The following is a 12,644-nucleotide window of genomic DNA, read 5'->3' as shown; positions in this document are numbered from 1 at the left end:
CTCTCAGGTGCCATTGCCTTCTCCGTGTGTAGAGGGTAGATGACCTGAAAGACAACCAGGGTGAGAACCTGAAGGTGGTGACCCTGTAGTGTCTGGACTGTATTCCACTTTCTTCTAGGGTGCTCTTTTTCCAGGCTGATGGCCCAGAAGCTCAGGAAGGCTGGAATCCCCATATGTTTGAGGAGCTCTGGACTACTCACATCCCCTTATGGATGGCCCTCAGGGCCTTGGAAGCAAGTTGCCCCCCACCCAGCACTGCAGTTGCCAGAGCTGCTCTACTCCCCAAGGACAGGAGGGGACCTGCAAGAGATTCTATTGTTCTAATTGCTTCCCCTCCCTCCATTGCTAAATGTCCACCAACAGATGAATGGATAAAGAAGATGGGGTATATATACATAATGGAATACTACTCAGCCATAAAAAAATGAAATAATGTCAATTTGCAGCAATATGTATGGAATTAGAGTTTATCATAGTAAGTCAACTAAGAGGAAGACAAATTCCATATGATGTAACTTAAACATAGAATCTAAAACATGACACAACAGAAGATATCCATGAAGCAAACAGGCTCACAGATACGGAGAACAGACCTGTGGTTGCCAAGAATGTGGGGTGGGAGAGTGAAATATTGGGAGCCTGGAATTAGCAGATAAAAACCATTATATATAGGATGGATAAGCAACAAGGACCTACTGTATAGCACAGGGAATTCCATTCAATATCCTGTGATAAACCATAATGGAAAAGAATATGAGGGGACTTCTCTGGTGGTCCAGTAGTTAAGAATCTGCCTTCCAATGCAGGACATGCAGGTTCAATCCCTGGTCAGGGAGTTAAGATCCCACACACCTTGGGGCATCTAAGCCCATGCACCACAACTATAGAGTCCATACGCTGCAAACGAAAGATCCTGCATGCTGCAACTAAAACCCAACATAGCCAGATATATAATAATAAATACTAAGAATGTTAAAGCATATATATGTATATCTGAATCACTTTGCTGTACAGCAAAAATTAACAACATTGTAAATCAACTATAATAAAAATTTTAAAAAATTTCAAAAAAGTTGTGTAAGAGTTATTTTTATTAGGATCTCAAGTGCTTCCTTTTTAAAACAATTTATTTTGGCTGTGCAGCATGCAGGACCTTAGTTTCCAACCTAGGGATAGAACTCATACCCCATGCATTGGAAGCGTTGAGTCTTAACCACTAGACCACCAGGGAAGTCCCTATGTCTCATCATTAGGAAGAGACACAACCAGGATACTAACACAGGAGTGCACTCTAAGATCTACACTCTTAGGTCCCACTCAGGTGGGACATCCAGAGCCTCATACCAAATGGATGCATGCACTGCATGCGTGCTAAGTCACTTCAGTTGTGTCTGACTCTGCCACCCTATGGAGACGGCTCTCAATGGCCTAGTTTGAGCGCGTCCCCATCTCTGAACTGATCCCTGTGGCCAGGACGATGTGGTTCTTTGATCCTGAGTCAGGAATCAATCAGTTCTGGGAACCATGTGGTTCCCTGAGGGAAAGTTCAAGTTCTGCCATGGGGATGGGCACTGGGCAGGTAAAAACAAGACTCTGCCCGCCTCCCAGCCTGGAGATACATGCATGTATAAGGAGAAAGAAAAGGGAAGAAAGAGAGCCAGTAAATGCAACAGAGGAACAGTATTTGGGGTGTAGAACATAGAGGGAACTTTCGCTGTGGATTCAGGGTAGAAGGGATGTTGGATGAACCCTAGATGGTTATTGTTTAGTCATTAAGTCATATCGGACTCTTTTGTGATCCTATGGACTGTAGTCCACCAGGCTCCTCTGTCCATGTGATTTCCCAGGCAAGATACTGGAGTGGGTTGCCATGCACCTCCTCCAGGGGATCTTCCCGAACCAGGAATCGAACCAATGTCTCTTACATCTCCTGAATTGGCAGGAGAGTTCTTTACCACTAGCACCATCTGGGAAGTCCGGATGAATGCATTATTGCTTTCAGGGTGAAAGCACCAGGGGCAGGAACCAGATAACCTGGAAGCTAGACTCAGCCTTTGGGGTTCCATGCTCTTGGGCAGATTCTCACTCTTTAGCGGCTTCCTTTCCCCACTTGAAAACGGAAGGGTCCAGCTTGACTTATCTTTTTGCTTATACCTTCAGCTTGGAATTCCCAGTTTATCTGGATTGACTAGGTCGCTTCACTTCAGATGATGCAGGAGTAAGCTGAGGCCTGCATCAGTTTTTATGGAGGTGGTGGCACGGGACTAGGGCATCTGGGACAGGATCAGCTTAGAGAGAATATCATTCTATGCTGGGGTCCCTGCATAAGCAATGGCCTGGAGGCCACTGTAAATCTGGGCTTTCAGACCTAGCTGGAGCTGAGAGTGGGTGTTGGGGGTTCCTTAAATCACGTGAGGAGGGGTATGCAAAGTCAGAGGTCCTTCAGGGTCAAATATATGTGGCAGATGTATGTTGGGGCCACCCCACATGCCAGCTGCAGAGGGACTTCTGTGCCAGGCCGATGTGAGAGTTGCCACGTGCCGACTGTGTGCCTTCTCGCGAGGCATGCAGTCACGTGTGCTGGGGGCTGCACGTGAGTGAGTGCATTAGTGTCTCCTCCCCATCACGAGCATTGGGGGTGGTGGTGAGTCACGGACTCAGCCTTCAGCACCAACTGTCATGTTCCTTCCCCCCAAATTTCACCCCCCACCCAGCCGTGCACCACCCACCCCCACTCCTGCTTCTCTCTGCCATCCCCCTGCCCTGCTCAGCTCTCTCCCAGAGGGAGGGGGTCTCCCACTTCTGTGGGCTCTGCCCTCCAGCTCCCTGACCTTTCCCACTGCCTCTATGCTCGGGTGGGTGACTCTCCTCCCCACCCACTCAGGTCCCCAGGATTTCTCTGCTTCATGGAGAATTCCCCTACTCACCACCCATCCCTGCCTCTCCTTGGGGGCTATTCCTGTTTCTAGGGGCTACTCCCTCTTTCCCACAGGCCCGCTGTGCCTGCCTCAGTGGGTCTTTTGGGTCCTCATTCTGCCTTTCTGGATTTTCTGGCCCCTGTGGGCCTCCCTCCAGGTCCATGACCCGCTCCCCCTTTCCCTGGCCCTCCTCCCAGTCTCCGTGATGTGCGCCCTTGTTCCAGTTTCTGTGGGCCTCTTCTCCCGTCACCCCAGACCACTCCCCATGTCTTCTGTGCCCGAGGGCCTCAGTCCACCAGCTTCCCTCTGTCCCCCTCTTCACGAGGGGCTCTCTGGGTCCACCAGCTGTCCTTGCCTCCGAGGTCCTTAATTTGTCTCTGTGGTCTGCTCCCTTGTCTCGATGGCCCTTTCTTTGCGCTGGGCTTCTTCCTGTCCTTGTCCTTGTGGGCTTTGTGGACCCTGGTCCACCTCTGTGGCTCTTGATGGCTGTCTTGCCCTTTCTCTGCATTTTTCTTCATCTCCGTAGCCCTCTCCCCCAGCTGCATGGCCTTCTCCCCAGGTCTCCCTGCCTTTCAGTCTCTGTCTCCTGTGGGCGCCTGTGCCCAAGGGCTGCCCGGGCAGGGCGGTGGCATGGTGTGGTGGAGGAGGTGGCCCGAGGGGTGGGCCCTCTGTCCAATGCAGCGCCTTGCCCTCATCAGCATTCTCCTCGCGGGGGCCCCCCAGCCGGACCAACGGGCTCCCCCTCCCCCGACTCCCCTCCCTCCGATCTCTCCCTCTCTCTCCGTCTTCCTCTCTCTCTATCTCCGCCTGCCTCCCTCCCTTCCTCCTGCCCGCTCTCCTCCCTGTCTCCCTCCCTCTCTCCCTCCTCTCTCCCCCCGCCCCCCTGCGCTCCAGGACCCAGCGCGGGCGGCAGGCGGGCAGGCAGGCGGCGGCCTCGGAGGGGAGAAGAAGTGGCGGCGGCGGCGGCGGCGGCGGGGAGGGAGGCCCAGCTGGGAGCCCGGAGCCGGCGGCTGCTCCTCGCAAGGGACCAGGAGTCCGTGGCCAGGCCCTCCCGCTGAGGCCCTGCGCTGGGCGCCCCGGGACACCCCACCCTCCTCCGCCTTCCTCTTCCACCTGCTCCTCTCCATCCTCCCCTCCCTCCTCTTCTCCATCTCTCCACCTCTCCGGCCCGGCTCGTCGGCGGCGGCTCTTCTCGGGGTCTCCCAGCACCCCCTCCACCCCGGCCCCGCCACTCGTCCGCCTCTCCCCGCCCCCAGCATGCCTTCCCGGCGCGGGTTGAGGGCTTGAGGACTCCAGGCCCCAGCCTCCTCATCCAGGGCCGGCCCGGGCTCCAGGGGGGAGGGGGGAAGGGGTGGCCCCCTCCCCCCCCCAGCCAGCCCTCCCCTCCCCCACCTCTCCTGATGGCCGGCTTCCCTGTCGCCACCCAGGCCTCGCCCCCCGTGGCCCCCCCAGGCCGGCCCGGCTAGGGGAGGGGGCGGGGGCCCTTGCCTGGGCCGGCTTCCCCCTCCCCCGGCTCTGCCTGTGCCCCCTCCCTTGCGTTTTCACCTTCCTGCCTCCTTCCCCTCTCCTCTCTCCCCTTCCCTCCTCCATTTTCTCCTTTCCCCTTCCTCCCCTCCCTGCCCGCCCTCTTCTCTTCCACCTGTCCTTCCTCCTTGCCCCCCCGGGGAGCCCCCTGTTTGGGATTAGTTGGGGGCCACCGCAAGAGGCGGGGGAGGGGGCCCTGTGGACTGCCCTCTCCCCCCGCCCCAGCCACGCCGCCCAGCGCCGGAGCATCTCCCCCTTGTCGATCCGATCCTCGGGCCTCGAGGGAGCCCAGCCCTCCGTCCCACCAGGATCCGTGAGTGTCTGCAGGGTGCGGGTTGGGCCTGGGCCTGGAAGGCTGGGCTCACTGCCGGCGGCTGGTGGGGGGCCCACATCCCCTTGATCCCCCCGACCGGCAGACACCCTCCCCCACCAAGGGCCTGCCCTGCACCCTCCATCTCCCCACCTCCTTTCCCCTAGCCTCTCCTCACCCCTTCTTCTCATTGCCCAGCTCAGCCGTGCCCCTCAGCCCCCCAGCTGCTGGGCTCCTGAGGGGCTGATCTGGCTCTGACTCGCGGCCTCACTCCGCCTCCGGGACTCCTGGCTGGTCTCCGCCCCTGCTAGCTCCAGCCTCGGTCCGCGGTGGCCGGCTGTGCTCTCTCACTCTGCTCCCGTCTCTCTCTCCTTTCCCCTGAACCTCATCCTCTCCACCTACCGTGGGCCCCATCCCAGCCGGTCTCTGTCTCCTGGAAGTGTCTTTTCTCCGTTTTTGAATCTCCCATTTCATGTGTCTGTTGGACCTCTCTCTGACTCTGTCCAACTTCTTTCTCTTTGCGGTGAGCCCAGCCTTTTCTTGGTATGTCTCTATGGACCTCCCGGTCTCCCTCCCCTCCCTCCCGTCTCTCAAAACTCTCCTGTCTCCTCTCTGTCTGGGAGGATCCTCTGCCTGGTCTCACCCTCTCCCCACTGCCCTCTGTCCACTGTTCACTTTGCCGGGGCCTCTGCTCACCTGTCTGCCTCTGTCTCCACCTCTGGGCTTGGAGGCCGTCTTCCTTCTCTTACTTTCTGCTTTCTTCCCCCAGATCCACTCCTCATCCTGTCTCCTCCATCCCTCACTCCTTAGCCACTGCCCTGCTTTGCGGTCCACTTTGTCTCTTCCGTGATGATCTCCCGGGCCCCCTATTCTCTCTTCCCCTTCTGAGTCCTCCCCTTGCCTTGGGGCTTGCAGTCTCTAGGGTTGACCTGCTTCCAGGATGCTCCTCTGTGCAGATGGATGGATGTGTCGGTGCTTGTCCCCTGCCTGTGCCCCTCCAGGTCACTCACTCTTCTTCCCTCCCTCCGTTTCCCTCCTTGACTCTCCTTTCTCCTCTCTCCATGTTGGGGAGTCTGTCTCTCAATCTTGTGTCTGTCTCTCCCGCTTGGTCTTTCCTCTTCTCTAGAGAAGCTGTGTGGCTCATAGACCTTTTCTCTCCATCTCTCTCTTTCCGACTAGCCCTTCTTGTCAGAGTTTGGTGATCTCTCTCCTCCCCTCTGTTCCTGTACCTGTTCATCTTTTTTCTCTATCCCTCACCCCATTTGCCCTCTCTCCTTTGCTATATTTCTCACTTGCCCACTTGTCTGTCTTCCTCTCCTGGCAGGGCCCATTCCGCTCACTCAGCTGCTGTGTTTCCATCTTTATCTGGCTCTGCTTAAGTCTCTGGGCCTGATTCCCTGCCCTCCTCTCTCTCTGCGCTCTCCCTCTTGTCTCTGTCCCCTTTGGTGTCTCACTTCTAGGTGATGTCTGTGTGTCCTTCTCCCTCATTGAGCCCCACTCACTTCCCTTTGGTTTGTCTGTCTTTCTGTCTGTACCTCTTTGTCCATCTGCTGCCCCAGCCAAGTCCCTTGACTGTCTCTTTCAGCTCCCACCGGTGTCTGCCACCTGCGGGTCCCTGCCCTTCTGGCCCCTGTCTCTTTCTTGGTCTTTATGTTTCTAGTCTCCTCCCTGATTTGTCCCCAGAAGCCCCTGGAGCTCAGGATGACCCCTCACTCGCACCACTCTCCTAGCCCCGCCCTGCACACCCCTGTCCCTGTGAGTTCTTCTGGGTTCGCCCTGCCTCTTTCGGTTCTGCACCCTTGACAGGCCTTCACCTTCGATGCAGATTACAGTCCAGAGGCCCCAGGTGGTCCAGCAGGCCCTCCTACCCTCAGCCTGTCTTTCCCAGAGGTCCTGAGAGAGAGGGACCTGTTCAAGGTCACCTGGGAGGTGGCGGCAGAGCAGGGACCCAGGGAGTCTCTGGTGGCCTTGGCCTAGGTTTTTCTGGCTACAAGGGATGATGTGAAGTGTTGCCGTGTGCTTCTGCCTCCTCCATCGGTGGGTCTCATTCTGCCATCTCCCCAGCCTAAAACCCAAGTGTCCCTTCCCATGGGGCCCGGCCCTTGACCAGGGGAGCCATGCAATTGGCCAGACTCATCCCTGCCCAGTGGTCCCCCTACAGAAGGCAAGGGCACTGGAGCAATTGTGGGAAGCAGAGACTCACTGGCTCCCACTAGTCTTCAGCTCCCTAGAGCAGGGGGATGCCATAGTTTGGCACGCGATTCAGCAGATAGTGCCCACCGCCCCCCCTGCTTTATTCACTCCTTCCATCCAGCTTACTGGTGGCATCTCGAGTAGATTTGTGTCTTCTCTCCATTCTGTGTCCCTCCTGTGTCTTTTTTGTGTGTGTCACACTGCTTGGCATGTGGAATCTTAGTTCCCCTACCAGGGAGTGAACCTGCTCCCCTTACACTGGGAGCCTGTAGTCCTAACCACTGGACCACCAGGGAAGTCCCCTCCTGTGTCTTGATTTCCCTCTCTTCTACCTGCCCACTCTCTTCCTCTCCCTGCCCTGCCCGTTCTCACTCTGTCTCCATGTCTCCCTGTTTTCTGTCTTCTCCTTCTTTCTCTTTCCTAGTCCTGTCCTCTTCTTCCTACAACTCTTCTTCTCTGTTTCTCCCCATTACGAGAGAAATGTTTCTCTCCATTGTTTCTCCCAATTCTCTTGTCTTCGCATCATCTTTCTGTTCCCTTATATCTTGGCCTATTTTCCCTTTTTCCTTTCTTGAGTTTCTTCATATCTCTGCCACCCCCAGCCTCTCTTCTTTCTCTCTGTCTGTTTTTGTCTTTCTCCCTCATTACTCTTTTTTTTTCCCCTTTTTTCTTTTTTAGCCCCTTAGGTGCCTTGGATCTTCCCATCTGTCTCCATCTGTGTGTCTCCATGTGTCTTTCTCTTCCCAAGTTTCTTAACTCCCGGATACTTTCCCCTCCAGACCCCGGATGTCCAGGCTCCTCTCCCCGTGGGATTGTGGGAACCAGGGACGTCAGGAAGGTGGCAAGTGAGGCCTGGGATGGGGTTGCCTAGCAACCACTGCATCCTCTCCAGCCGGTTTCTGTTGCCTAGTAACGGCTGCCTGCCCAGAGACAGGGGCGGAACTGGGTGGGGGGTGGCACTTCCTGGTTTCCTATTGGGGTGGAGATAGTCCCTGGAATCTGCTCTTACCTGAGATCCTCTTCATATCTCCCTCCCATTTGGGTAGCTGTGAACATCCTCCATCAGTGCTTCTCCCCCTTGGTGCTGGGGTGCCGTGAGCCTCGGCCCCCACCACTGCTAGTCTCCTGAGTCTTGGCGCCCCCAGCGATGGCTTCAGTACTGTCAGCTCTAATGAGGGCAGGGCCCTTCGGAGCTCAGCAACTGCGTCCCAGGCTCTGTGGTCACCACCCCATCTGGCAGTCCACAGAGGGGCTCAGAAGCCCCCGTTTTGGCAATCTCCCCTTGGGCGGGGGGGTCTCCCTGCAGGTGGCGAGTGGGGGCCGCGGCAGCTGCGTCCCCATGAGGAGGGGAGGAAGATGCCGGCTGAGCTGCTGCTGCTGCTGATTGTCGCCTTCGCCAGCCCCAGCCGCCAGGTGCTCTCATCACTGCGCATGGGTGAGGCCCTGAAGCCCCCCTCCATCCTGCCTCCCCACAGACCCTCCCACTGGGCACTGGGGCTCTTCTCTGATCATGCCGGTCCCTCAGGAACCCAGGGATCCGGGCCGCAGTCTGGCAGCCCCTGCCCAGCTTCTTCCTCCCCCTGAGCCTAGGAGTCAGCATCCCAGGTCTCTCCAGGCTCAGATGCAGGAGTCTGGACCCCTTCACCCCACCTCCAGCCCTACCTCAGAGCCAAGGAGTCCAGGAGCCCAGCCCCTCCTCCCTCAGGACCCAAGAGTATGGTCCCCAACTCTTGTGTTGCCTCAGCTGCCATCCTGGACGACCAGACCGTGTGTGGCCGCGGCGAACGTCTGGCCCTGGCCCTGGCCCGGGAGCAGATCAACGGGATCATCGAGGTCCCAGCCAAGGCCCGCGTGGAAGTGGACATCTTTGAGCTGCAGCGGGACAGCCAGTACGAGACCACGGACACCAGTGAGCAGGGCCACGGGGGGGCGGGGGTGAGGCAGGCCGGGCTGCTGCCTCCATCCCTCCCTCAGCCTGCCCTATTCTGGGTGCTGCCCTGGAGGACCCGAGGGCCTCATTTGAAAGACAAGCTTCATGACTGGCTGGGGATGCTTAGCCCCCAGAGCTAAGTAACGAGGGGCCCAGGCAGTGGGGCTGGAGGCCTCAGGGGCAGGGACAGCAAAGGTGTTCTGGAGAAGACTAACCTGAAGCTGAGCTCTGAAACATGAGCAGGATCTAGAAAGAGAGGCATTGCTCAAGATCCAGCCTGTGAAACACAACCAGCCCTCTAGTAGGGGTTCATGAGTCTATTGAGTTCTCACAGAGTGAGTGAATGTCCCTTGAACAGACGTGCTGGGACACAGACTAGTGGACCTTCAAACGAGTTTTAGATTTCTTCCCTGCAGACCTTATCAGAACCTTTATTTTGTTGACGTTTGTTTCAGATCTTTGAAGGGCCAAATGGGCTCCAGTGACTCCTGGACTTTTTTGGCTGGAGTAGCACAGAACACAAATTGAGAGACTGGGTTGGAGGGTGTGGAGGCAGATGGTGTTCCAGGCATGTGCCTGTAGTCTGGAGCTGGGGCAGAGGGGAGGACTGAGTGTTTGGAGGCAAGGAACATGATGTGGGGTTGCACTCAGCCTGACCACCTGGGCTCAGTACCTGTTTGCAGGGATCGTGAGAGACTAGAGTATAGCTGGGTGATGGGAGGTGAGGCTGGGCAGGTTGACAGGTCAGCTCGAGGAGGCTGAAAGATGCCATCTTCACCTGCAGGCAGCGGGGAGTCATTGATGGGTTTGGAGCAGGGAGCTGGTGAAAGTAGAACTTGGAGGCTAGACTTGGGTGGCTGATGAGGAGGCTGGTGACTGCCTGAGTTGACAGCCCTGAGATAGGACAGGGGAGGAGGAGTTGAAGAGAGGGAGAAAGATGTGAGAAAATCTGAGGACAAAAAAGAGACAGGACTTGGTGACTTGACCATTAGGAGAAAGATCAAAGCTGAGGATCATTTCCAGGGATGTGGTGTGTGTGAATGATCACCCCGGCCCCCTCACCAACACGGAAGGCGTACAGGGAGTACATTTGGAGGAAAATGAGATGTTTAGTTACGATGCTCTTTGTTGGGTGGCAGAAACCCAACTCAGGCTGACTTAAGAAAAACAACTTATCAGGCCATGTCACTAAAGGCCCTGATGCTGGGAAAGATTTTAGGCAAAAGGAGAATGGGGCAGCAGAGGATGAGATGGTCGGATAGCATCACCAACTCAATGGGCATGAATCTGAGCAAACCTCCGGGAGATAGTGGAGGACAAGGGAGCCTGGCGTGGTGCAGTCCATGGGGTTGCAAAGAGTCAGACATGACTTGGTGACTGAACAACAGCAAAATAACCTAAAGATTAATTTGGGGCTTGCTTGGATCCAGGTACTCGAATGATATCCCTGGATTGTTTCTGGCATGGCTTAATACAGATACTCAAGTGGTGTTCTAGGGAGCTCTGTGTCTTCATCTCTGGGCCCTACTTTCCTCTCAGTTGGTTTTGTTTTCAGGAGTGCCCTCCCCAGCTGGTGTCAGGATGGCCACAACAGGTCAAAACTTTACATCTCTCCAGTTTAGCAAAGCCAGGGATAATTTTAGCAGGGGACCTGGGGAAGGCTCTCAATGGCCTAGTTTGAGCCCGTCCCCATCTCTGAACCGATCCCTGTAGCCAGGACGATGTGGTTCTTTGATCCTGGGTCAGGAATCAATCAGTTCTGGGAACCATGTGGTTCCCTGAGGGAAAGTTCAAGTTCTGCCATGAGGATGGGCACTGGGCAGGTGAAAACAAGACTCTGCCCGCCTCCCAGCCTAGAGACGCACACGTGTATAAGAAGAAAGAAAAGGGGAGAAAGAGCCAGTAAATGCAACAGAGGAACGGTGTTTGGGGTGTAGAACATAGAGGGAACCCTGGCTGTTGCCACCATGTGCTGCAGCCCACCAGCGTCCTCTCCATGGGATTCTCCAGGCAAGAATACTAGAGCAGGTTACCATTTCCTCCTCCAGGGGATCTTCCTGACCCGGGGCTGCAACGTGCCTCTCCTGTGTCTCCTGCATTGGCAGGTGGATTCTTTTACCACTGAGTCACCTGGGAAGCCCCGTACCCTAGGTTTTATGTGGTTAAAAAGGTTGAGAAAGACAAAGGCTGAGAAACCAGACACTGGATTTGCAGCCAGAAGGAGGTCTTTGGTGTCTCCTCTTCCCCTCTTTGTTTCTCTCTTGCTCTGACCTGGCTCTCTGTTGCCGTGTCTCCCTGTCCACCTCTGTCTCGTGGCCCCTCTGTTTTTTCCCCCTGCGATGGCCAGGTCAGGGATCGGGCCTCCGGGTGCCTGGCACGGGGAGGAGGATCAGGCAGCCCTGTGTGGAGTGTGGGGTTCTCTCCTGGGCCAGGGAAGGGTCCCCAAGGGTGGGGACAGAGAGGAGGAAGCAGGCGCCTGAATCTGCGATCTCCTCCTGCCCCTCACAGTGTGTCAGATCCTGCCCAAGGGGGTTGTGTCTGTCCTGGGACCCTCCTCCAGCCCCGCGTCTGCCTCCACAGTGAGCCATATCTGTGGAGAGAAGGAGGTGAGAGGCGAGCCTGGGGGGTGGGAGGGCGGGTCCCTGGAGGCTGAGGGCCGGGGAAGGGGAGCAGGATGGGAGCACAAGCTCTTCTCTCTTTAGATCCCCCACATCAAGGTGGGTCCCGAGGAGACGCCCCGCCTTCAGTACCTCCGCTTCGCGTCCGTCAGCTTGTACCCCAGTAACGAGGACGTCAGCCTGGCCGTCTCCCGGATCCTCAAGTCCTTCAACTACCCCTCGGCCAGCCTCATCTGCGCCAAGGCCGAGTGTGAGGGAGAACGGGTTTTTTTTTTATCTCATTTTCACTTATTTGATTTTGTTGGCCACACCTTGCGGCTTGAGGGATCTTAGTTCCCCGACCAGGGGTCAAACCTAGGCCCTTGGCGGTGAGAATGCGGAGCCCTAGCCACTGGACTGCCAGGGAATTCCGAGGGAGGAGGATGGGAGGCTTTGTTTTCTGTTTCCCCAAACTCCTCTTCCCAAGAGATCTAGTCTTTCACAGTCATTGGTGCCCCTGGTTGTAAGGTCTGGGGGAGTCAGACACAGTTTCTCCTTCTCCCCACATCCCTTTCCCTTTAGGAACCCAGATCTCTGGTTCTGTAGAGCTTCTCATTCCCCCACCCCCAAGGAGACCATTTAATGTGCAGATCATCACTAGGCATGGCTCAGAGCAGGGCCCTGTAGGTCCCAGCGTGTCTTCAGTGAGTAGTGCTAGGCTGGGTCCCTGACTTCCTGGAGCTCCGGGGCCACTGGGTCGCACGGTGGTCGAGCGGTTGTGATTCAGTGATGTGAGCTCTCAGGAGTTGAGCGGGCGGTGATCCTACCCTGGTCTGAGAGCCTCAGAGGCCGCCTCCCAGAGAAAGTGACCTCTGTGCCGGACCTGAAGGGTGGGGATGAGTTGAGGTGGGAGAGGAGGGAAGGCGTGGGTACTGAGTAGAAAGCAAGGCAGAGGCAAGGCCCAGAGAGGCTCAAAGATGCCCCCTGTGTGGAAGTAATGAAGCAGGACCCAGAGATGGGGCTCTGTTGCTCCGGGCCTGTGTTTTATCCTGAAGGTGATGTGCTAAATCACTCAGTCGTGTCTGACTCTTGTGACCCCGTGGACTGTAGACCGCCAGACTCCTCTGTCCATGGGATTTCCCAGGCAAAAATACTGGAGCGGGTTGCCATTT

At 56.4% G+C, this 12,644-nt stretch overlaps 1 protein-coding gene across 2 annotated transcripts in view; it reads left to right on the top strand.

The window, feature by feature from the left end:
* The first annotated feature begins 4,491 nt into the window (after nucleotides 1–4,491).
* GRIK5 (glutamate ionotropic receptor kainate type subunit 5) overlaps nucleotides 4,492–12,644 on the top strand; it is a 62,779-nt gene continuing 54,626 nt past the window's right edge. For both annotated transcript variants that reach the window (XM_027515653.1, XM_027515652.1), the window contains exons 1-5: nucleotides 4,492–4,755; nucleotides 8,252–8,380; nucleotides 8,690–8,854; nucleotides 11,384–11,481; nucleotides 11,578–11,743. In XM_027515653.1, coding sequence (XP_027371454.1) covers nucleotides 8,302–8,380; nucleotides 8,690–8,854; nucleotides 11,384–11,481; nucleotides 11,578–11,743 — 508 coding nt within the window. In that variant the 5' untranslated portion in view covers nucleotides 4,492–4,755; nucleotides 8,252–8,301. The remainder of the gene's footprint in view (nucleotides 4,756–8,251; nucleotides 8,381–8,689; nucleotides 8,855–11,383; nucleotides 11,482–11,577; nucleotides 11,744–12,644) is intronic.

The sequence above is a fragment of the Bos indicus x Bos taurus genome, chromosome 18, assembly GCF_003369695.1.
Source record: "Bos indicus x Bos taurus breed Angus x Brahman F1 hybrid chromosome 18, Bos_hybrid_MaternalHap_v2.0, whole genome shotgun sequence".
Lineage (NCBI taxonomy): Eukaryota > Metazoa > Chordata > Mammalia > Artiodactyla > Bovidae > Bos > Bos indicus x Bos taurus.
Note: the sequence above shows the minus strand (reverse complement) of the source record. Positions and strands in the feature narration are given on the sequence as shown.